Below are 25,970 nucleotides of genomic sequence, written 5' to 3'. Positions count from 1 at the left end.
CACTGTAGCAATCTTTCACGTGAACCTGCCTCTGCTCTCAGATGCACATTCTCTGCACATGCGATTTATGGCTGATTTTTGAGCAGTAATTTTCAGGTCTGAGTTCTGTTAAACATCAATAACTACTTGAAATATGCCTTGCCACTTTCCCTTTGAAGTACTCGAATAGACAGGCTCTTCCCTGAACTCTCCATCTCTATCAGCTCTCCGCTACAATTCTGCTGCCTATGAATTAAGCTGCCAAAGGGATATATCGGTCACTCCTTTACTTTGTTTTAAAAAAAAAAGTTAACTCTTTCACTGATGTAAAATAACTGAAAACAGAAATGTCTGTACACTGTGGAGATGAAGTTTTTTTTTGTATCATCTCTTTATAAAATGTGTGATTTCCTAGTGTTTTCCTCTTCTGAATCTAAATGTTCTGCAACTAAATGTTTACATGCTTTAGCCTGTACCTATGGAGCATGTTCAGTTTGAAACTGTGCCTCTTAATGCTAACGCTTTGAATCATGCCGCTTACTCTGTGGTTGTGCTCATTTTCATTGTTAGTCAAGGTGATCTGTTTCTTTAGCTACTGGGAACAGCAGAGCACATTTGTGCTGTTTAGCATATTTACACAAAATTACGTGTGAAGTGGTGTTTCAGAACCCAGCAGTTCAATTATATAATGGTTTCTTAATGCAGAGGGCACAAAAAAATGAAGGGAATGTTGTCAATCTTTAATTGTAATTTCATTTTTAATAAGACTAGAGGTATGCCTTAATATTTAATTTAAAAAGTGTCCTTATTTTACTTAGTCTTCCATTCCCCATATTTCTCTCATTGCAGCAATAAAGAGACAATGATAAAATGGCCTTTCTCATTTAATCTCCTTTAATTAAAGTTTTGTATATATATATATATATATAAATTGAAATCTCATTTGATAAGGCCTTCTGCTCATTATACACACTTCCTCATCAAGAATGAGAGTGAACACCATTAATTATTGTTGTTTATTGTCATCATTAATAGAGCTTAATAACCATGGCCAGCTATAACTGGCCTTTGCTACATAAATAAAACTCAGTAAAGTATGGTAATAATTATGGAATGAGGTGATGGATTTATATAATGTGGACATTATTCATTTCACCCTGCATTCATATTATAAAAGAAAATATAAATTTCTCCATGTTACGCATACATGGTGCTTGGTCTGGTGAGAATCACAGTAGAAAAAGTATAATTGTCTATTTAAACTAATAATGTTTAGTCAAACCATTAAAAATACATTGTAAGGACTCTCTTGCTTCATACAGCTACATTGTTTTCTGTTTTCCACTAATGGGGTCTGTGCTCTGAGTGGCAATAATGCCCTTACGGAGAAGTCCAATGGTTCACAGAGGCAAGTACCACCAGATTCCCATTGGCATGTGTATTCCCAGTACTTACAGGCAGGTGCTGTCAAAGAGCTGGGGCTGCTAAGAGCTCAGGGGAGGAAATCACAAGGTGGAGTGACTGGTGATGGAAGTAGGTAGATCCTCGTATCTCTACCAGCAGCAAAGACCAGCAAAGCCCAAAGTGTGTTTAATAATTTACATTGACAGAGATATCTTTAAAGCCTCTATATGTACGATACAAATGGCCATCCAGGGCTTTGTTTGGCAGCTTTGCGTCTGACGTGCAGATTTACACGTGAAGTTACTTTATGTATTCCATTGCATGTGACTCCTAAACCCCAATACACTTGTAAGTGGAATTAAATGTGTGTTAACACAGGGTCAAGCACATGCCTTGCTGGTTTGTAGATTTTGCCAATGGCATGGTGGGATTCTGGGGGTTGACAGTGTGCTTCAGTCATTAATTTTACAAAAGTAAAATTCACCAGGGCTATGAAGTGAGAGAGAAATGCTTGATCCTAAGGTGTTCCTGTAGGTAAACTGTCATCTCTCACAATTCTTGAAGCATTCTGCCCACAACATCCTTTCTCACATTCCTCACACACTATTCCTGCCAGTGTTCTCTGAGATCACGGCCATGACTCTGAGAGGTAATGATATATGTTCAGAGCTATTTTCCATGAACCACGATGTTACACTCCCAATTTGGAAAGATCTCAGAGCAGTACCATGAACGTCAATCAGTTCTAAAAATGATTGTGACAACTTCCTTTTACATCCCAGCGAGCAACCAAGTATTCTCAACACCTGTGCTCTGGTCAGCTTGTATAAGTCTGAGTAATAGCTGAATCCAAAAATTATACAGTATTGAAATTCCAGCATTGACCTAGTATGCAATATATAACCAATGCGTATGAAATAATGAAATATAGTGATGAATCAATTTTGCAATTAGGCTGTGTGTTTCTGAACTACAGAAGTCATTTTACCAGCCTGTCAGTAGACAAAAACCCACACCAATTGTAGTAATTGTCTTTCCAAAAAGGTATGTTTGAAATTAAAGACTTTCTTTTCAAAGAGACACTATTACTAAGCACTATTTAATGTATTTTGTTCAAAGAAAATGAAACAATAAAGCTGTCTTCAAAGAATATGTTCATTTGTTCCCTCCCCCCCATTCATTAGCAGTTATACCCTATTAGTACTATAGCCTTTGGCAAATAAATGTATCTTTGTTACACCCCCAAACGCCAGTGCATTAAAAATAACCTCCTAAATCTGTTTTGTCACCTGGCTCTTACAAAAGCTTAGAGCAATATGCTTTCATTTATTTGGATACTGCCACCATCCAACAGTGGTATTAAATTGATGTTTAAATGACACAATAAAAGTGAAGAATGAAAACGCCCCAGGGAAGGAGACTGAGGGAAAGAAAAACTGATGCCACATTGAGATTCCGGGATGTTGCTTAGGAGCTGTGGTGTCAGGCTGTCACTATGTGGTTGTAGTCTGCATTGACTAACACATCACGCATTCTCAAATAACAGTTTAAAACACAAGCCATTGAATTATGAAAATTTTCAGACACTGCTTTCAGTCTTTGAGTAAATAATGATACCAGGTTTTATCAGTTTGTTTATGTGCCACACTTTTGCCATTGTTCTTCTTCCAAAGGAAGGAAGACATAGTTGTTGTGATTTCAATGTAATTACATAAGCATAAATAATGGTTTCATGCATCAAGTGACTTGGAATTTCATTACATTTTTATGTTAGCTTCCTGGATGTCTTGTAGCTCACCTTTTGGAGATAACAGTGTTTTCAAAGGGCTGTGAAATAATGAGCACAGACAAAAATGAATGAGTCAGGGGAGGGGAACAAGTGGGATGCAAATAACTAAAACAAAATATGTGGATTGATGTGTTTTCTATGTTTTTAATAAGGGACTTAAAACAATATGTTCTATGGGGACTGTTCATTTTCTCAATCATGAAAAAACTAATTTGGATCAAGACTTAAATAAAACTATACTTATACATTTCACTTTCTGGTGTATTTTGTTTGTTGTGGTGCTATGAAACCTGGAGCTATGAAATTAAAAGTCAGTGTAAATAGACCAAAGGGCCCAATTAAATCACAGTTGTAACCCCAAAGCTAATAGAAAACTACACACCTGGTGTCAGTGGTGGCTTTTTTACAGGTGTTTTTCTCTACTAATAAATGTACCCACTATCAAGTAGATTTTAGTATGTTTATACTTGTGGTTGGGTCAATATATTTTATTTAATCCAGACCCTAGTCTTGTTAATAAATGTCTAGATACCAACACTTTGACACACTTGCCAGTCATTTAAGTATTTAACTTTCTACAGACATCTGGCTTCTACCTAATGGAAACATCAATGTGCAGGTAAAGAGCCTTAGTATACAGCAGGGTAAAGGCTTGGGGGCAACACAAATGAGATGCAAACACAGTGGAAAGCTCTACGTCTCTGAATACATATTATCATAGTACTCAGTTCTACCTCGGGTTGCTACCACCCCCTGAAAGAAGCAAAAAAGAAAAAAGAAAAGAAGGAAAGAAAAGAAACTGCCAACAGTTGCAGACTACTTTTTGATCTGTCTTCCCCTCTCTTATATCTGAAAGGAGATTATTGAAAGATTTTCCAAAGGTAAGTTTCCAGTTTCATGGTTTGAAGAATAAATAAGGGCCAGAATGAAGATCAAACCTCTTCCCTGGTGATTCTGACTTCTGGGCATCAACATGTAATCTCTGTGCAGGAACAGCCTTGGGCAGTCAGCAGTCAGGTTTTTTCTCCTTCTTCTTCTTCTTCTTCTTTTCAATCATCTGAAAACTTATTCCACTTTCAGCAGGGAGCACCCGATGGACTCAGAGAGAATCTTTTTACAGGTTCAGAGGCTAGAGCAGGGACCAGAAGAATTCAAAGTCAGAGACAATTGGGTGCATGACAGCAGATAATATGTCATTTCCTCTATTAACAGAGGTTAATTAGTCCATTATCCTCATAGGAATAATAGGTAATCAAACCTTAAACAAAATCCAATGTCCTACTTTTTTTTTAGTTTTTTTTTTTAGTAGAGAACATTATGTCAAATTATGATTCTGTGCAATTGGTTTTAGCATTTTTTTAAACTCCTCCATCACTATAAAAAAATATTTTATTCAGGCTGAAATGTATAAAAAATTTCTCAGATTTTCATAAGATAGAGTGTGTGAGTGTTTGTGTGAGTGTGTGCAGGCACAGATCATAAAACACATACAATAAGAAGCAGTATAAAAGCTATTAATATACAGTATCCAAAATGAGAATTAAAGACATGGTGAATACAAAACAGTAGTTGGTGTTCTCTGTAACTGAAGGAGCAGACAGTGGAAATACCTGAAAGAGAGAGGAGAGAGGGAGCCAGCAATGTAAAGAAGACCAAAGTGTATGTTCAAAGGAATCGGCAAGGCAGCTCTATGAGCATCAGGCACTGCAGATGTTTGCTTCAGCTGTTAGATGAGAACTCAACAATCTCAGTCTCGAGCAGGAAGCAAGAACTGAATCACTTCTGAAGCTCAGATTCCCACAATGACGTGTAGAAGCAGCCCAGAGAGTGAGAGTTAGCCAGAGAACAGTGATAAGGCTGCAACTTTCAGGTTAAATGGAGCGAGCATCAACCAAAACTCAGGCAGGTGATTGGTCACTTCTGTGTGTTTTCAGCTAAATATGATTCTTGGCTTTTGTAGGGATGGGTCCCCAGCAAAACATCAAGATCTTAAAGGCACACCTGGCTTTAATGTGTTACATGTGGGAGGGACTGTGTGTGGTAGCAGGATGGAGATCAAATTGCACAGGACTTGGTTGATGGATCACTGTAACTGCTGATAGTATCTCCCAAAAGACCTTCAATTTGGACTGAAAACCCAGAAACCTCTAAGAGAAGACTGGCAAACTCACTCGTCATGTGTACAAGCTACTTGAGGAGATTTAATTCCCTTGGATGTGGACGAGTATACAAATCTCTTTTGTGTTGCATTGTCTGGTAATCATTTCTACAGCTCTGTCAACTGCTCTGTCAAACTACTTCACCATCTGGCAGTTTGATGGACAAATCTGGGTTTGGTGGATGCCAGGAGAACGCAACCTGTCCGAATACATAGTGCCAACTGTAAAGTTTGGTGGAGGAGGAATAATGGGGCTCTTTTTCATGGTTCATGCTAGGCCCCTTAGTTCCACTGTAGGGAAATCTTAATGCTACAGAATACACAGATATTCCAGATGATTTTACGCTTCCAACTTTGTGAACCCAGGAAAAATCGAGGTCCATAAAGAAATGGTTTGTCAAGATGGGTGTGGAAGAACTTTACTGGCCTGCACAGAGCCCTGACCTCAACCCCATCGAACACCTTTGGGATGAATTGGAACGCCGACTGTAATTCAAGCCTTATCACCCAACATCGGCCGACCTCACTAATGCTCTTGTGGCTGAATGGAAGCAAATCCCCTCAACAATGTTCCAACATCTAACGGCCTTCCCAGAAGAGTGGAGGCTGTTATAGCAGCAACGGGGGGACTAACTCCTTATTAATGCCCATGATGTTGGAATGAGATATTCGATGAGCAATTGTCCGAATACTTTTGGCCAATAGTGTACATTCCACAATGAGTGTGCATGTAGAAGATCGGGGACATTTGTGAACAAGAAATGCCCAATATTTACATCCAATGGTTTGTGATCAAAGTAGACCTGAACCAATCCGAACATCTGTTATTTATGCCCACAACCAGATGGAACCAAATCCCATGTTAGCCTCAGGGTCCATTTATAACCATTAACATAAAGCTTATCACAGCTGTTTACATCCCATGACAACAGATAACAGACTGATTGCCATAACATTGTATTAGTTCTATTGATTCCTCCAGGAGTCATTGCTTGTGTTAATTTCAGAGCTCTCTAAATCTGCCTTACACTTTCAAAAGTCTTAGTATTCATAATGTAATCTTTGTAATATGTCTTATACGATTCTTTATTACATGGTTATGGATGAATAATTACATATTTACAAATGTCACTCACAGAACCCAATGGGTGCACACACAAACAAGTGCACAAAACAAGCTATAACTCTTTTACATTTAACAAAGGCTTTTATACTTTAACTTGGGATGGCAGTGTTTTTGCCAGTGGTTGACTCTCACACTAATTATTATCTTCACACAATCACTGCAGACATTGGTTCAAGGTCCCTAGGGGTATCTTTCAAGGATTTCGTCTCACAGTTGACACAGACCCACAGTAATGTTTGACCCTCACACACACCATTTCCTCCCAAATGCATTGTTCTGTTCTTGGACTTTTACATATTTATAAAAGGTGGCACCATCCATTAGTATTAAAATTGTGCAATTCTGTTTATATGTTCCACTGCCTGCTTGGTTCTCCTCACATTTCTAAATTTCAGCAATTTCTTTGAATAGCTTTTAGTGTGCTTGAATATCCAGTCACCTCTCTATAACAGGAACCTGACCCTTGTTGTTTCCTTGGCTATGTGTTGGTTTTCTATTCAGGCCACAAGGTTATTATTGGTAAGTCCAGTAAAAACTGCAAGCTCATGTTTGCAGACTGCAAGAATATGGATTCATGATAAGCTGTTAGGGATATAATGGTGGTGTGTAAAATATACTTTCTGTCAGTATGTGTTTCAAAAACAGTGATGGGATTAAGCAGAAACGTATGTACTCTCAAATTATATTATATTGTTTCGGGAGAGAAATATAGGCTGTGTTGTTTTCATGCATGCGAATGCATTTCTTGATGGATAAAAAACAGCACCCTGTTTTTAACCAATAACACTCTAGCACGGAAAAGTCTGTGTTCTCATGAGAATTATTATTTTGAATTGATCCACGCTGAACTCCGAAAAAAAGGTAATTTTATGTAAACCATTATTGCTTTTCCCTTTTTTCAGTTTCAATTCTGACTGAGTTATAGCTTTTACATTTTTGTTGGAAGAATGTAAACTTCAATTTCATATGACAGCAAACAGTCTCCTTATGTAAAGGATTATTACAGTTTTTCCATTTTTATCATATCCTTAATTATATGCAGATACTTGTTATTTTACTACCTGAGAAAAAAAAATACCCTTTCAATTTACATTTCAATTCTCATTATTTGTTCAGTTTCTCAAGGGAAACTTTTTGTAATTGTCACAAGAAATAATTTTAAGTTAACCTATATTTTAAGTCTAGCCTGATATTTCTGCAAGCAGGTTGAATAACATAACACTGACTAAAACATGTTGCAAACAGATGTAAAAGTTTCAATCTCATTGTAGTTCTTTCACGACCTGAATGTTACAGAAAATACAGTACACCTTTAAAATGAAAATGTAATTTAGATCTTCCTGTCAAAGATAGTTGGCCAATATGCTTTGATGTGCTGAGAAGTACATAACTTGTGAAACATCTTACATTAAAACATCTTTGCATTACCAAAATAACACTGCTTTCAGGGAGGGGAAAAGGGGGTTCAGTGCCTAACTGGGATGAGCACCATTAATATGTAAAAGAGATTTGTTTAAAAGTTATATTTCACATCACTAGCCCCTGGACAGACCAATAGGTCAGGGCATATACACTGTTACATACAAAAATATAAGTTTTAAAAAAAGTTAATTGCTTTACTCTGTTTTTCTTTATTCGTATTCTTATTCGTAACTCTTACTGGAGTTCAATTATAATATATATATATATATATATATATATATATATATATATATATATATATATATATATATATTATAATTGAACTCCAGTAAGAGTTAGTTCTTGTTATACTTACTGTGAGGGGGATTTTTATTCAGAGTCTAAGAAATTGAGAAATTATGTCAAATCAGCTCACAAAAGAATCTACCAAATGGCAGGAGACTATCTTCTGCATTAAAACAAAGTCTTTCAGCCCTAGTTTTAGACTGAAATAAAACAGAGCAGAGCCTTTTAAAGCATCTTCACAGCCAAGGGCAAATGCATAATGTTATCCCTGCACAACGTTTAGGCCTCCCAATCAATTACAAATACCATACTGCAATAATTAACCTGTCCACAGGTTTCCCAAATGCAACAGCAACCTAGGCAATAAAAATGCCAGAACTCAGTGATTTATCAGTTCTTCTCTGGAAATGCATCCCCTAGCCATCTTTTTGTATTATAATATCATTATTTTTGCATTGAATTCAAAGTCTAATGGTTCAAAATGTGAAGTTAATAGAGACAAGAAGTTTGAAACATCTATGGGTCCCATTTCTAATTGTGGAATATTTTCCTTCTTGTATGATCACTAGTTGTTTATCAGTGGGTTGTTTTTGTAAACCATCCAACAAGAATTGCTCCTTTGAACTTCCTGGGTTCTGTTCCAAAAAAATAAGGTATCTTTTGAAGCCTGAGGAGACCATTATTAAATTGCAACTGTTTTGACAACAGCAAGAAGAAGCCACATTTTTACCACTTGGAAAAGCCTACCAGTCCTGTACTATAAGAGCTCTATTATAAACAAAACTGTATGCATTTTAATATATAAGTATATAGTGTGTAAGTAACAAGTCTTTGCTGCACAGATTCTTGGCAGTATCAATAATAAGTATGACAATAACATACATATTTTGGCATCACATTTAATACAGGTATATCACTCTAGACAATATTTTGTAAATAATGTAGTGCAAAGACTCCTGTGAGAGATATACAGACATACTGTATTGGAGACTGTAGCATAATGTTGTTGCTGAAAATTGTATTATGATCCAAAAGTTACCACCAACAAAAGACTATGCATTTCTATCAACCTGACAGAGACTATAACTTCAAATAAAACAAATACACACTAAAGTATCTCTGTTCAATATTAGATTCACTATGATTTTAAGAAATGCTTGCAGTGTAGAACCCTCTACCCACTTTATTGATTTACTTTGATAATATAAACATATAGATAGATACATAGATAAATACATAAATAGACAGATGCTACAAATGCACATATATTTGCATACGTTAAATGTGGTTATAATTTCATGTTTTTTTGGAAAAAGCCTGCTTGTGGTACTCAGACTGTGGAAGATAGTACTGTCTCCATCTCTGCGTCTGGAACTGACAGACTGAAGAAACAGAAGGCATTCAGTGGCTTCATCTTTGACAGGATTGAAACTGTGGTGAAGCGATAACACTTTTACTTTTAAGTGAGGGAGACACTAGGGCTTGGAGTGTAAGAAATGGAAATGTTTCACTGGCTGCTCCCACAATGACAAAATGAAGTGTGCTTGCAACAAAATGTTTTCAAATGCCAGACGGGGAAATGAAAGAATGCTTTCTGCAGCTCTCTCTCAAATGGTTGAAAGGATGTTAACTTTCATGCCAAAGAAAAGGAAAAGAAGAAGAAGAAGAAGACGAAGAAGAAGAAGACGAAGACGAAGAAGATGAAGAAGAAGACGAAGAAGAAGAAAGCACAATACTTTCTAAAGCTGTAACCCTCTCTTTCTCTGTTCTCAAACAAAGCCATAGTAGTCAGGTTCAAAATAAGCTTTCTTGGAAAGATGGAAAGATGGAATAGAAGGGTGGGCAGATGTTGTGCTGGTAAACAGTGAGGGGTTATTAAGTGCAGTTTAACACTCTTAAGACTGCATATATGGGATGTAGAAGACCAAATGGAACCCAGGGAAGCTATTGAATGCATCCTGGACAGTTGAAAATGATGGGAAGATAAAAGAATACAATTTGCAGGCATGTCATGGAAAAGAGAAGGTATAGATCACAACAAGTGGAAACATGTGGGGGGCCTTCAAACAGCCATGGATCAAATTGTCAAGTTGTCAGTTTTGCATTTAGTGAACAGGTTTCAGAGCCATTACTGAGCATATCTACATACAGACTTTATCTGAAGAATAATACTATTTGATGAATCATTTGGGTCACAAATATGAAATATGTATATATATATACAGACATGCTCAAATTTGTTGGTACCCTTGAAATAATGCTTTATTCCTCCTAAAAAGTGATTAAATTAAAGGCTTTGGCATCAAGTATAATTGCATGCCTTTGGTATCATACAATAAAGCAAAGAAGCTGTGAAAAGAGATGAATTATTGCTCATTCTACAAAGATATTCTAAAATGGCCTGGACACATTTGTTGACACCCCTTATAAAAAATAATAAATAATTGGATTATAGTGATATTGTAACAACCTCAGGGACAAGGATGGTGGATCCAATTGCAGGCTCACTAATTAGATGGGAGAAAGGCAAACGATCCAACAAGGGGAAATCCAAAAGGCAAAAACAGGAACAGTCCAGGGGTCAGTCGATTGGGCAAACAGGCTAGACAGGGAGATCCAAGAGAACTAGTCGAGAACGAGAAGGCAAAGGTCAAAACACAGGTTGCTACAAAGATAGGACAAGTGCTCAGAAATTATTCTAAAGAGAATGCAAGACTTCGCGAAGTGCCTGAGGAACAGAGGAGAATATATACCGTGTAGAGGGGAGCAGATAACTGGGTTGGGAGTGCTGGACCAATGGGAAGAGGAGAAAGATGGAACAAGTGCACATGGTTGAGAGGAATGTTAAGTGGATGATTGAGCCTGGTGTTAGGGAATGTGAAAGGCAGGTTTTAGTATTCAGGAGAGAGGGACCTCTGGTGGTGAACTGAAGTAGGATGAAGTGAAGCCGTGACCCCCCTCCCCAGAATCGGCCCCAGCCAGACCAGATCGGCGGAGATGGCGGCGGGGATGGCCACGGGACCGAGGGGCTGGAGCAGTAGGATGATCCCGGTGAAACTTCTCAATCAGGGATGGGTCCAAGACATCAGAGGCAGGCACCCAGGAGCGTTGTTCCGTACTGTAACCCTCCCAATCAACCAAGTACTGCAGGCGCCCCTTGTGGCAACTAGAACGTAGCAAGGACCGAACTGCATATGCAGGCAGCGGAGAAGGAATGGCCATGGATTGAGCAGGGGAAGGTGAGGGATCTGAGCTCACAGGTTTCAGCAGGGAGACATGGAAGGAAGGTGAGATTCTGTAATGAGGGGGCAACTGCAGACGATACGTGACAGGATTGATCTGGCAGAGAATGGGAAAAGGTCCAGTGAAACGCGGGCTCAGTTGTCTTGATGGGAGTCTCATCTTGTTGTCCCAGGTGGATAACCAGACCATCTGTCCAGGGTGATATTGTGTAGCTGGTTGTTGGTGGTGGTCTGCCATGGCCTTTTGATGACAAACGGCTCAGTGGAGATGGACATGAGCTGCATTCCATACAGCCATACTACAGTGGAACCAGTCATCAACTGCTGGGATGTTGGTGGGTTCCTCGTCCCAAGGAAACAGGGGTTGTTGGTATCCCAGGACACACTGGCAGGGAGTGAGAACTGAGGAAGAGCTGGTCAAGGAGTTTTGGGCGTATTCTGCCCATGGCAAAAATCAGCTCCAATCAGGTCTGGGAAGTGCTGCAATATGAACGTAGGAAGCGTATCATTTCCTGATTCAAACGTTCAGTCTGTCCATTAGACTGGGGGTGATATGTGGAGGTTAGACTGACATTTACGTTCAGTGCATTAAAAAATGCGGACCAGACACGGGAGGTGAATTGAGAACCTCGGTCAGAAACGATGTCCTCAGGTAGTCTGTAGATGCGAAACACATAATGGAACAAGACCTCGGCTGTCTCAAAAGCAGTGGGGAGTCCCTTAATAGATACGAGCCTGCATGACTTGGAAAACCGATCTATGGCCACCAGTATTGTAGTGTAACCCTGAGACCTGGGGAGATCGGGAATAAAATCAATGGAAATATGAGCCATCATAAGAGTGAAGGGCATACGGAAGAAGGCACTTTGGTCCTATTAGTGGGGCATGTGGAAGGGGCAGGATCCAAAGCGAGTTCTCTCTGAAGTTGATCCCAGATGTTCCATCGTACAGGAGCTACGATGCAGGGGCAGGTGGCAGTATGGGATCCGCAGGTAATGGTTCATGGGAAGAGTCAAACTGGCGAGATAGGGAATCTGCCTTTGATTTTGGATCCTGGGCGATAGGTCAAAGTGAATTGGAAGCGGGTAAAAAACAGAGCCCAGCGTGCTTGATGGGGGTTGAGACGTTTGGCTGCTTGAATATATTCTAAATTCCAGGGGTTGGTCAGCACTAGGAAAGGATGTTTGGAACCCTCCAACCAATGTCTCCATTCCTCAAAGGCCAGTTTGACTGCCAGGAGTTTACGGTTTCCAATGTCGTAATTCCTCTCCGGTGGCGATAAATTCTGGGAAAAGAAGGCACAGGGATGGAGCTTCGATGGTTGCCTGTGTCGCTGTGAAAGCACTGCCCCCACTCCGGTTTCCGAGGCATCCACTTCTACAATGAAATGGAGATTAGGATCTGGATGTTTCAGGATTGGGGCAGTGGTGAACAGTGATTTGAGCCTTGAGAATGCAGCCTCAGCTACTTCCATCCAGGATAGACTGCGAACAGATCCCTTTAACAGAGAGGTTAATGGAGAAGCAACCAAACTAAAATTGCAGATGAATCAATGGTAGAAATTTGCAAAATGCAAGAAGCTCTGTAATTCTTTGACTGTACGAGGTTGAGGCCATTCAGTGATTGCTCTCACCTTCTCTGGATCCATATGAACTCCACTGGCATCAATGATGTATCCCAGGAGACCCACACGTCGATGGTTAAACTCACATTTTTCAGCTTTGACGTAGAGCCCATTCTGTAGCAGACACTGAAGGACCTGTCGCACCTGAGAAATGTGTTCAGTGAAAGAAGAGGAATAGACCAAAATATCATCTATGTAAGCAATGACAAAACAGTGAAGGTATGGTCGCAGTACCTCACTGACAAAAGCCTGGGAGACTGAGGGTGCGTTGACCAGACTGAAGGGCATGACTAGATACTCATAATGTCCAGTGTTAGTGATGAATGCGGTCTTCCACTCATCCCCCTCTCTTATCCAAATTAAATTATAGGCGCTGCACAAGTCCAGTTTCGTGAAAAAACAGGCTCCTCTGACTTGTTCCAGGGCAGCCAGTACTAAGGGCAGAGGATATTGATATTTTACAGTTATTGTGTTGAGCCCCCTATAGTCGATACATGATCAGAGACCACCATCCTTTTTGGCTACAAAGAAGAAGCTAGCTGCGGCAGGTGACATGGATGGATGGATGATGCCCTGCGCCAAGGCTTCCTTGATGTAGTCCTCCATGGCTTGTGACTCTGGAAGGGAAAGAGGAAAGATGTAACCCCTGGGAGGAGAAGTGCCTGGAAGTAGATCGATGGCACAATCCCATGGGCAGTGTGGAGGTAGTGGCAGTGTAGAGAAGAGGCTCGAGACTTGCTAAAAACGGTTGCCAGGCCCTTGTACTCAGATGGAAAGTCGGGTGGTGTTGAAAGGAGTGGACTTTCGATGTGGGTGGCCCTGCAAGGTGAAGATAGATAATGAGAAAAACAGTTGCGGCCCCAAGAGACACCAGGGGACAAAGTTTAGTACTAACAGGTTTCTCTGGGGAGACTGAGAAGGATCCAGGACAAATGGGACAGGTCTCATGGAAATGCCCAGACTGTCCACAATAGGGACAGGCGCTGCTGTAATCTTCTGTCTCTCTTCAGTGAGCAGGTGAATTCTTCCCAATTGCATGGCTTCTGACTCAGACACAGGGCTGGGTGTGAGATGAGGTCTGGCAGGTGGTCGGGCTGCTGTAGACATGTAATGTTTCCCTCTATCTTGGCAATCTTAGCTTCATCTGAAGGGAAGGACGTGGGAAGATGTGCATAGTAAAGAGAGCACTGTAGGACAAATCCTTCGCAGCGGTCAGGAGAGCCATCATATTTGTCCGGTACACCTAGCTGGACTGGTCTGGCAGGGGCTGCAGGAACTGATGGGACAGGAGCTACTACTGGGGCTGTAGCTGCTGAGAGTTCAGGTGGTTGGTTCGGCAGCCTCTTGAGGACTTGGTCCAAGGTGGTCTCGATCCGTCTCAGCATCCGGTCATGCTCACCCAGCAGGGTTCCCTTAGCAAACAGGGTGGCAGCCACATCTGGTAGAGCCGCTGGATCCATATGGAGGCGAAGTCTTCTGTAATGACCTCAGGGACAAGGATGGTGGAACCAATTGCAGGCTCACTAATTAGATGGGAGAAAGGCAAACAATCCAACAAGGGGAAATCCAAAGGGCAAAAACAGGAACAGTCCAGGGGTCAGTCAATTGGGCAAACAGGCTAGACAGGGAGATCCAAGAGATGTAGTTGAGAATGAGAAGGCAAAGGTCAAAACACAGGTTGCTACAAAGATAGGACAAATGCTCAGAAATTATTCTAAAGAGAATGCAAGACTTTGCGAAGTGCCTGAGGAACAGAGGAGAATATATACCGTGTAGAGGGGAGCAGATAACTGGGTTGGGAGTGCTGGACCAATGGGAAGAGGAGAAAGATGGAACAAGTGCACATGGTTGAGAGGAATGTTAAGTGGATGATTGAGCGTGTTAGGGAATGTGAAAAACAGGGTTTAGTATTCAGGAGAGAGGGACCTCTGGTGGTGAACTGAAGTAGGATGAAGTGAAACCGTGACAGACTAAGTAGTTCCACACATGTCTCCAATCTTGTAATCAGTCATTCAGCCTATTTAAATGCAGGAAAGTAGTCACTGTGCCATTTAGTATCATTGTGTGCACCACACTGAACATGGACCAGATTAAGCAAAGGAGAGAGTTGTCTGAGGAGATCAGAAAGAAAATAATAGACAAGCATGGTAATGGTAAAGGCTACTAAACCATCTCCAAGCAGCTTGATGTTCCTGTGACAAGAGTTGCAAATATTATTAAGAAACAGGCAATCAGGGGAAGAACAAAGTCGTGGTTGGGATGTCAAGTGGGAGGTCAAGGATACAAGGCATGTGGAGAATGCTCGGAATTTTACACAGAACTGACAAAACTTCGCAGTGACTGAGAGTGAGTGAAGGGTTTATATATGGAGGAGAGAAACAAGATGAGAGGTGCCGTGCGAATGGGAGCATGGGGTTATCAATGAAATGCACAAGGTTTTCAGGAATGTTGATTGATTGATTGAAGGGAGCTGGGAGAAGTGACTGATAAGGAAGGGTGATGGTGAGTGGGGGAAAGTGGAAGTGCTTAGACTGGTGTAGAGTGCTGGGCTGTAGCCATGATATTACCCCCACAATCGTCCGGAACCGAACCTGACCGGACACGGCGGGGGCGGACACGGGGCAGAGAAGCAGGTGCAGTGGGATTGGCAGCATGAAAGTCCGAAATTAGGGAAGGGTCAAGGACATCGGAGGCAGGAACCCATGAGCTCTCCTCTGTACCGTATCCCTCCCAGTCCACCAAGTATTGCAGGTGGCCCCGGAGGCGAGAGGAGCGGAGCAGGGAGTGCACCGTTTAAGCAGGACCGTCATCCAGATCCAAAGAAGGAGGAGGAGGAGCAGCAACAGGAGACAAGACACGCTGAGAAGGAGAATGTGATATGTTTATCGCGGAGCTGGATCTGAGCCCGAACATGACACTGAGCCGGAGTGACGAGTTTTTGCCCTCTATCTTTACAAGGTTTTCAGGCCCTGACGCAGAGACTAATCCCCATAGCATGATGCTGCCACCACCATGCTTCATGGTAGGGATGGTGTTCTCAGGATGATGTGCTGTGTTATGCTTGAACCAAATGCAGCACTTAGTGTTGAGGCCAAAAAGGTTTATTTTGGTCTCATCAGACCATAGAATCTTCTCCACTTGGTCTAACAGTCTCCCACATGCCTTCTGGCAAACTCAATATGAGATTTAATGTGAGTTTTTTTCAACAATGGCTTTCATTTTGCCACTCTCCCATAAAGGCCACTTTTGTGAAGCACCTGGGTTATTGTAGCAATAGAACAGTGTCTCCCAGCTCAGCTGGAAGACTGTAACTGCTTTAGAGTTGCCATAAGCCTCTTTTCGGCCTCCCTGACTTCAGTTTTTGAGGAAGGCCTGATCTAGGCAGATTCACAGTTGTGCCATATTCTCTAAATTTCTTAATAATGGACTTTACTGTGCTCCGGGGGATGTTCAATCCTTTGTAGTTTTTGTTAGGAATTGTACTAGCTAACTGTGAGACCTCCCAGAGACAGGTGTATTGAACCTGAAATCATGTGACACACCTTAATTGGTGGATTCCATTTAACTAATTATGTGACAGACAAGACAATTGGTTTCACCACAGCTCAATCAGGTGCATCATAGCAAAGGGGGTGATAACGTATGCATTCAATTATTTTCTGTTTTGCATTCGTAATTTAAATATATTATATTTTTTACTTTTACTTTATGGACATTTTCTGTGTCGAACAGTGGCAAGACCTCCTGATTAAATCCATTCTGATTTCATATTCTAACACAATGAAATGTGAAACAGTCCAAGGGGGGTGAATACCTCTGAGAGCCACTGTATTGGTTTATTTATGACTATTATCAAAGGCCTTTATAAATATCTTCTTAATACTTTCACTTATGCACTCATACACTTGGTGAAGGAAGGTTCACTGGAGGTATACAGAATCAGCAATCCTTGAAAAGTTGGGTAACAGGGGTCCACATATTCATAATAAAGAGAAAAGGGATCACAAATCATTTTATTAGATATGTTTGTCAAACCTGGGAATTAAAGGGTTTAGAGAAATGCGAGCATGCAGATATAGATTGTGTGTTGCATTTGCCACAAAGGCGAAGGAAGATTCAAGGTTTGCTTTTGTTTGTAGTTATTTCACAGCATTTTATCTGGGGCAGATGCTGCTTTAACTAGCTAGAATCAGCTGACGTTATTATCCTCCTACTTACTTACAAAATCTTGTTAAACCATGTAGCTAATCTTGGGTGGATGTTATAATAATAATAATAATAATAATAATAATAATAATAATAATAATAATACAGATAATAATAACATGTTCTTCTCCTTCAGGCATAGGTGCTTTCCTGGCATTAATTGTATTTTTAAAATAGTGCTAATATATCTATCTGCACATCTAATTAATTCATAATCACTTATTTTGTCCTTGTTTTGGAAATTGTTTCTGTCGAAATAGTGTTACTATCAAGTATAAAATCAGAAAACCAAACTTCCCTCATGCACACAGGGTCTGCCCCTAGTGAACATGAATTACATTCTTCTTGATTCATTTGGGGACAGAAACTTGTCACCCACATATTTTGATTTTGTCTCAAAAACTTTAATCCAGCTGTCTTGAAGTGAAACACTGCCCTCTAGTGTAAAGTTGCATTAAACCTTAACCATTAAAAACCTTGCTTTTTTGTTCTTTCTTGGGTTTTGATAAAGTTTTCAGTAGACAAAATACCTGTATTGTAAAGTTGCAATTTAATACCAAGCACAAACATGTTTTGATAGGAGTTCACTTTGTGATAAAGTTTCTGAGTACTGTAAAGTGCTTAAACAGATGTATCACTGCTTATGGTTCAATGAATGGAAAAGGAATTAAAATAATATACATTTTAAAGGACTTTGAGATACCATTTGTGTGAAAGTGAAAACGTGGACGAGATCTGTTCAGGTTGGATGCAGCAAAGACTGGCAATATTGCCTGTGAAATGGAATGATTAATTCAGAATCAATGTCCAAATAACAAAGAAATGGCTGATAAGAATACTATACTTACAGTACAATTAAGAAAACCAATTTAAAAAAGTTAAATAAAGAAGTAGAAGAAAACAAAAAAGGGAAAAATAGGAGAAAACAGCTTTCAGTTCATCAGTTTGCATGTGGAGCTGAAGAAGGCACTAAAGTAAAAGGTTCAGCCGGAGGTCAGCATCTTTAACTAATCTCTAGCAATCAAGGCCTTGAGAGAATGTGCGGTATTAAATGGAGCGTTTAGATAATTATAGACTTCAGATCGACACAGGAATACAAAACAATAGAAACCAATTTAATATATTTATAGTTGTGTGGTTTTTCATTGTTGAGAGATTTTAGAACTTATTTATATTTTTATATGATGAAAACTTGTGGTCTTCCTATTCTCATTACCATTACTTTGAATGGGAGTCAACTAAAGTCCTTATATTCTCCAATATCCAATGTGTCGGCAACTGTAGGGTCCACTAGGATTTTTAAATTAATATCTTGATTGCATACCGCAGAAATCATTAGGTTGCCTAAATCATATAGAATGAGACAGACTTTTTATAAATGTAGTAGTACTTTTCCTCTGTGTTTTTCACTTTAATGTCCTAAGCTGAATCAAACGCTGCCTTAGTTAATACAGATATATCTTCCTTATTTAGCTTACCTTTAAAAATATTTAGGTATGAGTGCTTTGTATAAACTTTTTCTGCCCTATAATAAATCACAAGTCTCCTAAACGTGTCATGTTCATTGCCATTTCTGCAAAGGTTCCATCGTGGCTGAATATTTATAGCCATCGGAATATGAAATCATTAACCTTATCTCCCCTCTGCCTAGTTGTGCGAGAAAGAGTGGAGCGGAACATTGTTTTTTTTAAATCTTGAATCCTCTGTAAGGCATATAATAATATAAATCTGTTGACTGCAGAGTGCTTTTTGATTGTTTCTTGGTTTATGAAGTTCTTGGTGTTAAGCACATGTTATTAATACATTTAATGAAAAATGAAAAAGATTGCTGCTTTGGCCTTAAGTACCACAGTCAGACACAATGCATTTATATCAATCCTACTGTGTGTCTTTTATATGATATAGGGTAAAAAAAATGCATGTGAATATAAATCAAAAATATTATTTTCTGAGGGCTCATTCATTTGTTAACACAAAGTATGAAAAACAAGCTAGATGAATTCCCCCTTGTGGCTTCTGTATGTATTCTGTCTTGTTTTTCACTGTGAGAGAGAGATACTGTGTGCAATGCTTAGATCCCAGGCCTAAGAACATCTCTGCCTTTTACCTGGAAGGCAGAACATCAGACCTTGAGACCTTATTCAGAAAAGGTTAGGTTTACCAAGAGACTTGTGTTTATATTTCATTCATCATTGTATGTGCCTGTGTAGAGGATACTCGAGTGGGGGGTGGGGGGGGCGTGATATTGAAAATGTAAGGCAGTAGGATTTATGTATCATACCAGTGTCAATAATGATACCTTTTGTTGCAGAAAAGGTTTGATGAGACAACTCTGGGTGAACACAAATATTTTAATGGAGCCGAGCTGAATTGGTTTTGAGATAACTCCCTGGTGATACATTAACTGTTATTCAATGATGCATGAGATTAGAGTTCATTCTGATGACCTTTTTTGTTTTGTTGTAGGTGGAATAATTACTGTTTTTCATTGATTTGCTAGTTTGATGATGGAGATCAGCTCAGCATTTTGCTTTCCACTTATAAGCAGCATTATCTGCACATTACAAGGCATTGGGATTACCTTCCCAAGCTCCATATTCTCTGGAAAACCATTACAAATCCATGCTCAAACTGGTGTCAATGCAGGGTCCTATCCGCTGGTCTTACCTGCGGATAGGATTTCACTTTTAAGCATCCATCTTCACTGTTTGCACTCAGTTATTGGGGTTAAAATTGCCCTTGGGTTCTTCGGTTGTGTGGCTGTATGTTCTCACTAAATGCTGGAGTCCATGTGAGAAAGGGGAAAAGAAAAAGAAAGACACAAAATAAAAAAACCTTTACTGTGTTGTGCGTCACCAGGCGTGGGAGGCTGTGGAGAAATCTGCATGAGGAGACCAATTTATACATCCCATTTTCATGGTTCGGCTTCAGTATGCCTTTAATAAGCTACAAATCCCATTATTACCAAGCTCTGGGGCTATGGGCACTCCAAACATCTAAGCAGTGATGATTCCACCACACAGATCAAAAATTCAAAAAATCTAATAATAAAAGTCCACAATACACTTGCTTTCTAAGTAACTTACAAACATTGCTCCTGCATTAGAAGCAGAGAGTGTGAATAAACAGATATTTAAGGCATGTTGATCTGCAGAGTGTTCAGAAAAAGCGCAATTTGCAAATGACCTCATGCTGGCAGTACAAGAGACAGGGGCATTAAAAGCTGTTTGCCCAGAGTTTATCACTATTAACACGTGAGTGCTGACACCCTTTGGATTTTTGGATGTTTCCTGATGGTAACTGGAACTAATTATATTTACAGTTTGACATTGGTTACCCATTGTAAATGCATGAATAACTATTTTGAATATGTTGGATTTAGCTCAATTATGGATTTAAAAAAATGTATTTTTTTTTCATTATTATCATTCTTTAATATTTAAATGTCAAGATTCATATCCATTTGTTTTTGAATCCAGAAAAGAGGTCTTCATCAACATCTTTAAAACATTGCAAAAACTGAATGCATTCTTCTACTGCTGATCTCTACTAACAACACCCCAAAATTATCATTTATGTAATTCCAATGCTAATAACATAATTTAACACCATGTTCCCTTCATTTTATAGTGCACTGTGGCTATGTAAAAATTGAATTTGCTATTTAATGTATTCCCCAATGAGAAATAATTTTCTAAGTCCCAGCGCTGTAGGGCTGTTCAAGATATCTGTGTAGGGTAGTTTGTCTTGTAATAGTAACTGTAATTTACTATAGGTTATTAATATAATTCAAAGCCCTTAACTTGGCTTTTAAAATAGTAAAACCCATGCCTAGTTACAAGATGAAAGCCTGTCTGGGAGTAGGCGTTGCATCTATAATATTTTATGTTGGTATTCCTTAAAATCATATTACTTATTTTGCCTTAATGCAATAACAATAATTTCTGTAGAATGTGATAACACTGCCATCATGTGGGATTGTGTGAAAATTTGTGCCGAACAGACAAGAACCAAGCTAAGAAAAATGTCCTTTAATAAGCAACACCTGGTAAGTAAAGAATAATTGTACTTTTTCAATGTACAGCTGTCTTTTATTAGTACCATATTATCTACTGTATTGTCATTGAATAGTAGAAATACTGTAGAATAATAATTAGTTTGCTGAAAACCCATGTTTAAGACATCAGTTCTAGCCATTTATTTACAGTAATTATTCATTCATTACAATTTTTGATCTATCTTTTGCAATTATCTGAAATATTTATTTTGAAAGCTTTAGTATGAAGTGTTTCTAATATCAGTCACTCATTTAGACAATCATTTAGACAATAAATTACGAAAAGTGAGTTTGATGCAGCTAAGGATAAAAAGTAGAGAAAGGATTTATAAGTTCATTCAGAAGATTAAATTACTTTTGTACATGAAGAGTCAAACAGAATCATTTTGGAGTTTGATTTTTTCTTCTCAGAAGACTTGGATGACTCTAAATATACAGGTGTCTCTGATGGTCTAAAGATGGTCCAAGCCAAAGGTTAGGGGCTTCAGGCTTGAGATTCCTGATCTTTATCATCTCCCTCTGGTCTCTGCAGCTCTTCACTGTAGAAAGGGGTGCTGTGGTCAGTCACGGCTTCTTCTGGGGGTTTCTCAAACTGGACTACAATGCGGTAGATATCTAAAAGGACTATGAGGATGTTCTTGCAGGTGAAGAAGATCATCATCTGGTTCAGTACGTGCTCCTGAATCATCAGGTAGAGCCGGTAGATGAGAAAGGGGCCATCCTGCATGCCCACTGTGACCAGTAAAGCCCAGAACTCAGTGGAGCAGCTGGGGCCCCAGCGACTGGCCGCTGCTCTGTCCAGACTGGACTCTTTGCCTTTCCCGGAGGGACTGCCTGAGACTGACTGAGAATGTGGAGTGTTGGTTTGGGTTAGCACCAAGGGGAACTGCAAGAGAGCCCAGGTGAAGAGGCTGAGTCCGATGAGCAGAATCATGCGGTCACTCTCTACCTCCTTCTCCTTGAAGGTGTCAAAGATGTCCAGGATGTCAGCACCCAGGCCCATGTAGCCCATGAGGAGCTGGGAGAGCTGATCCCGAGACATATCCCCCTTCGGCATCAGCCAGCGTCCCAGAACCAGCACAATCAGCATGGTCTGCTCCAGCCCAGCCGCCCAGTTTTCTGGCCCGAGGTGAGTCAGCTCCTGTTTCATTCAGAGCATTGGACACATTGAAAGCACCACTCATCTCAAATTGTACTTACGTAGTGTTCAGGAATTACAGTTAACATAAGGCTTTCAGGGGAATGCTTCGAAGTTAAGCATGTGGGGAAAAAAGTAAAAGCCGCAAGATAGCCTGGCTGTAACAACATCTAGAAACTTCATGTCTTAGTCCTCTATATGTGTATAAGATGCTGTGTATTAGATTACATCTGAGTGAGGGGTTGTACCGTGAGACTTCCACAAACTATATGCAGCCTGATTGTAGTTTTGACATGACATTCTGAATGTGAATTGCAAAGGGTTCAAGTATTAAAGCAGAACACTTGTGATACCCACCCTTGGTATTGGTATATCTAATAGGTGTAAATCGTTTTTGGAAGACGTGTTATTCGGGTGCCTTGACTGTAGCAGATTGAGTTCCAGAAACCAAATGGAAGGGATGACCGTGCTGAGGTACAGAAACACCATCGGTGAGAACCTGAAGACAGACAGAGAGAAGTTCTGAGAGCCGTAGAATAAATGTTATTCCACATACAGGCGTTCTAGAACAAGCCTGTGTCACATTACAAATTGTTCTCATTGTGCATGCAAATCCCCCTCTACAACATGAAAGGTTCAAACAGTGAACTTCAAAGAGAAGGGAGAGGCCTGGGGTAAACTTACTCCCAGTGCTCTGAGTATATAAATATGTGTGTAGGAGTTAAGAAAATATGACGGGGAAATTTTTCATCGTGTTTAAGAAACATAAACCTGACACCGCATTACATCCACTCATCAAAGGCTCATCACAGAGGCCCTTTTGCCAGTTTCATGTTACTGCAATGCTTCGTTACAGACACACGGGTATTCTGGGAGAGTGCAATCAAAACCTGCCCTCAGCTTGTGCTTAGGGCAGCAATTTTCTGGCAGCAAAAAATGACCTAGTGTTCAAACAGTGACAACATTCTGTAATGGTACCAACACTTGTGCCAGATAAGCAGCTTTTCTTGTCATGCTAACACAGAAAATGCTTGGGTATTGTAATGCAGTGTTATTTGTTTTGATTTATTCTGATACGAAAATATTAAGGTAGAAGAAAATATATGTTAAGAAGAAGAAGAATGTAAATAGAATCTGCAACTTGGCACACTAAGGGAGCACAGTACATTTACTTGAGAAGTGACTTCATGAAATGTGTTTGTTTTGCATTATTATTATTATTATTATTATTATTATTATTATTATTATTATTATTATTATTTAATGTGTTTCATCAAGAACTGCTATAACTAGGGAAGTTTCTGAACAAATTTACACACACATTTCTAATGTCTTCATGTTTTTTGTATCAGTAAGATGGATAGTATACAAATGTTTGTGTTATCATCTCACAATTTATTTATTTATTTGTGTGTTTGTTTGTTTATTTCCCTTTCAGCCACGCTCTCATGTGTAGTAGGCACTCCAACATCTGAAATACAACTGGTCACTTCCAAAAAAAGAAAAAGACAGCGGGAGAAAATGAAAGGATGGATACAAAAGCTTTTACCATTTCCACTCGCCTTTCCTTGTGCACTTCAGAGTAACTGCCATCTCTACTCCCAGAAGGGCAATGCCACACAGCAGCAGCCAATAAACCGGGTCTCCTTTTGTCTTGACCACATACCACACCGTCACTACCCCATGGACAGCGAAAAGAAAGCGGCTCAAGGTAGCCAGCAGGACATTCAGAAATTTACACATCTCTTCTGAGAGCCAGAGTCCGGATTCCTAGACAATAACAAACAACTTCAGATTCTCTGTTACGCTTTTCCACTAGGGTTGAGGCATCTCACAGCATTTCACGGCAATGTCACAGCTGAACCCAGACAGACTTGTAAGTCAGCAGTTTACACTGTGAATCTCTTTTGTCACAGAAATTGAAAGAAGCACCGAGACTTCATGAGAGGTGTGCACGCTGTATATACAAAATCAGTTTTACATTCAAGGGTAGCGTGAATCATTATACAAGCCCAGACAAGCCTGCAGCAAAGACATTTGGAATCAGTACTTCTATTGTCAAAAAAGGGCAGCACATTGCTTGCATTTTTATGATTTTCACCATCCTTTATAGACAAAATACAAAGCTGTTTGAATATGCTTCATGTTTAAGTAGGATTTCAGTTTTATCCTTCCAGTTTAGGCTCAGAACATATATATGACACACCCTCATATATATCATGATATAATAATAATAATAATAATAATAATAATAATAATAATAATAATAATAATAATAATAATACCACCAATATCATATTTTCATAATTTAAAATGTTTCTGTTTTGATATTTGTCTACTTTGTGTCTTCAAAGTGCTCCATATGGTTAAAAAAACACACATAAGCCTTTCAAGGAACATTAATCTTAAAAATAAGTAAGTAAATAAATAAATATGTTAATAACTTATTTGTGATAGCAGATGAGATATTAAACGTGACATAACAATTGGTCGTTTTTTTTCGGTTGAATTCTTCATGACTGTCCCCATTGATTTTGATTTTAATTGCATTACAGTTTTGGTATGGTCGTATTATCATGGGGAAAACAACACTCATTGCTTGGCTATATATAATATTCATGCTACACTGACTGTTCAAATTCAATATTGTAATGTGCAGTTTGACAGACATGAATATGCACCAAATTGACCAAATTGAAAGCAAAGTATGATGTCAAAATTAATTTAGTTTGCCTTAGCACCCTGCTGTAATACTATTTTGCAATCTACACACAGATATAATGACATAAGTTATTTGAGATTTTGAGTTTTTCATGAAAAGATTTTTGAAAAAAGTTACCTCCAAGCCATCATGAGTAATTAAGTAACGAGTGTTCTTTCATGATGCATTTAATTTTTTTAATCCTAATATGTATGTTGTTGTTGTTTTTACTAAATTTATCAAAATACCCATTATCTAAGACCTTCATTTGAACACTTTTGAAATATAACAGATCTCTAGTCAGGTTAAGTCTCATAAGAGAATTAAAAAATACTCACTTCTCCTGATTTTCTTCAGGATTCTCAAGGAAAAACTAGAGATCTCTTTCTCTAACAAAACTCCCGTACACTGCAAATGCTGCAATTCTACTTTCCCAGTAATCCTAGCCATAACAAAGTTGACAATCTGCTTAGGTAGGTATATATGACATTAAATTTGACTCACGTAGTAGCTGAATGCGCTCCAAAAACGTTTGTTTTGTTAAGTGGTTAAAGGACAGGATTCCTTGCCTTAAGGAATCGGCCTTGAGATTCCACACGAAAGACACAGGTCCAGATTCAGTTGTGTCCACTGAAGTGTTTCAGTTGTGTCTCAGTTCTTCATAGAAAAAACCACAATGTGATGTCTTGAGCTTAGGTCATGTCCATTCAATACTGAAGCACGAGAGACAGCTTTATAAAGAACGGTGTATGTGGTGTGAAGGAGGGTGTAGAGCTTAATAGCTGATGACGGTGTTGAAGCGGATGCAGAGGATATTGCAAAGATAAAAACTATTTTTT

General features: G+C 39.3%; 1 protein-coding gene across 1 annotated transcript; it reads right to left on the bottom strand.

Annotated features, from left to right (window-relative positions):
- Window positions 1-21,078: 21,078 nt before the first annotated feature.
- Window positions 21,079-25,855, bottom strand: LOC136713523 (transmembrane protein 26). The gene is made up of 4 exons (XM_066690634.1): window positions 25,636-25,855; window positions 23,980-24,200; window positions 22,788-22,929; window positions 21,079-22,433 (listed from the first exon to the last, which is right to left on the bottom strand). Exons 2-4 carry the CDS (start codon window positions 24,171-24,173, stop codon window positions 21,777-21,779), a joined length of 993 nt encoding a protein of 330 aa, XP_066546731.1. The 5' UTR covers window positions 24,174-24,200; window positions 25,636-25,855; the 3' UTR covers window positions 21,079-21,776.
- Between the last annotated feature and the right edge of the window lie 115 nt (window positions 25,856-25,970).

The sequence above is a fragment of the Amia ocellicauda genome, chromosome 18, assembly GCF_036373705.1.
Source record: "Amia ocellicauda isolate fAmiCal2 chromosome 18, fAmiCal2.hap1, whole genome shotgun sequence".
NCBI classification, from domain to species: Eukaryota; Metazoa; Chordata; class Actinopteri; order Amiiformes; family Amiidae; genus Amia; species Amia ocellicauda.
This window is presented reverse-complemented; position numbering and strand designations above follow the sequence as displayed.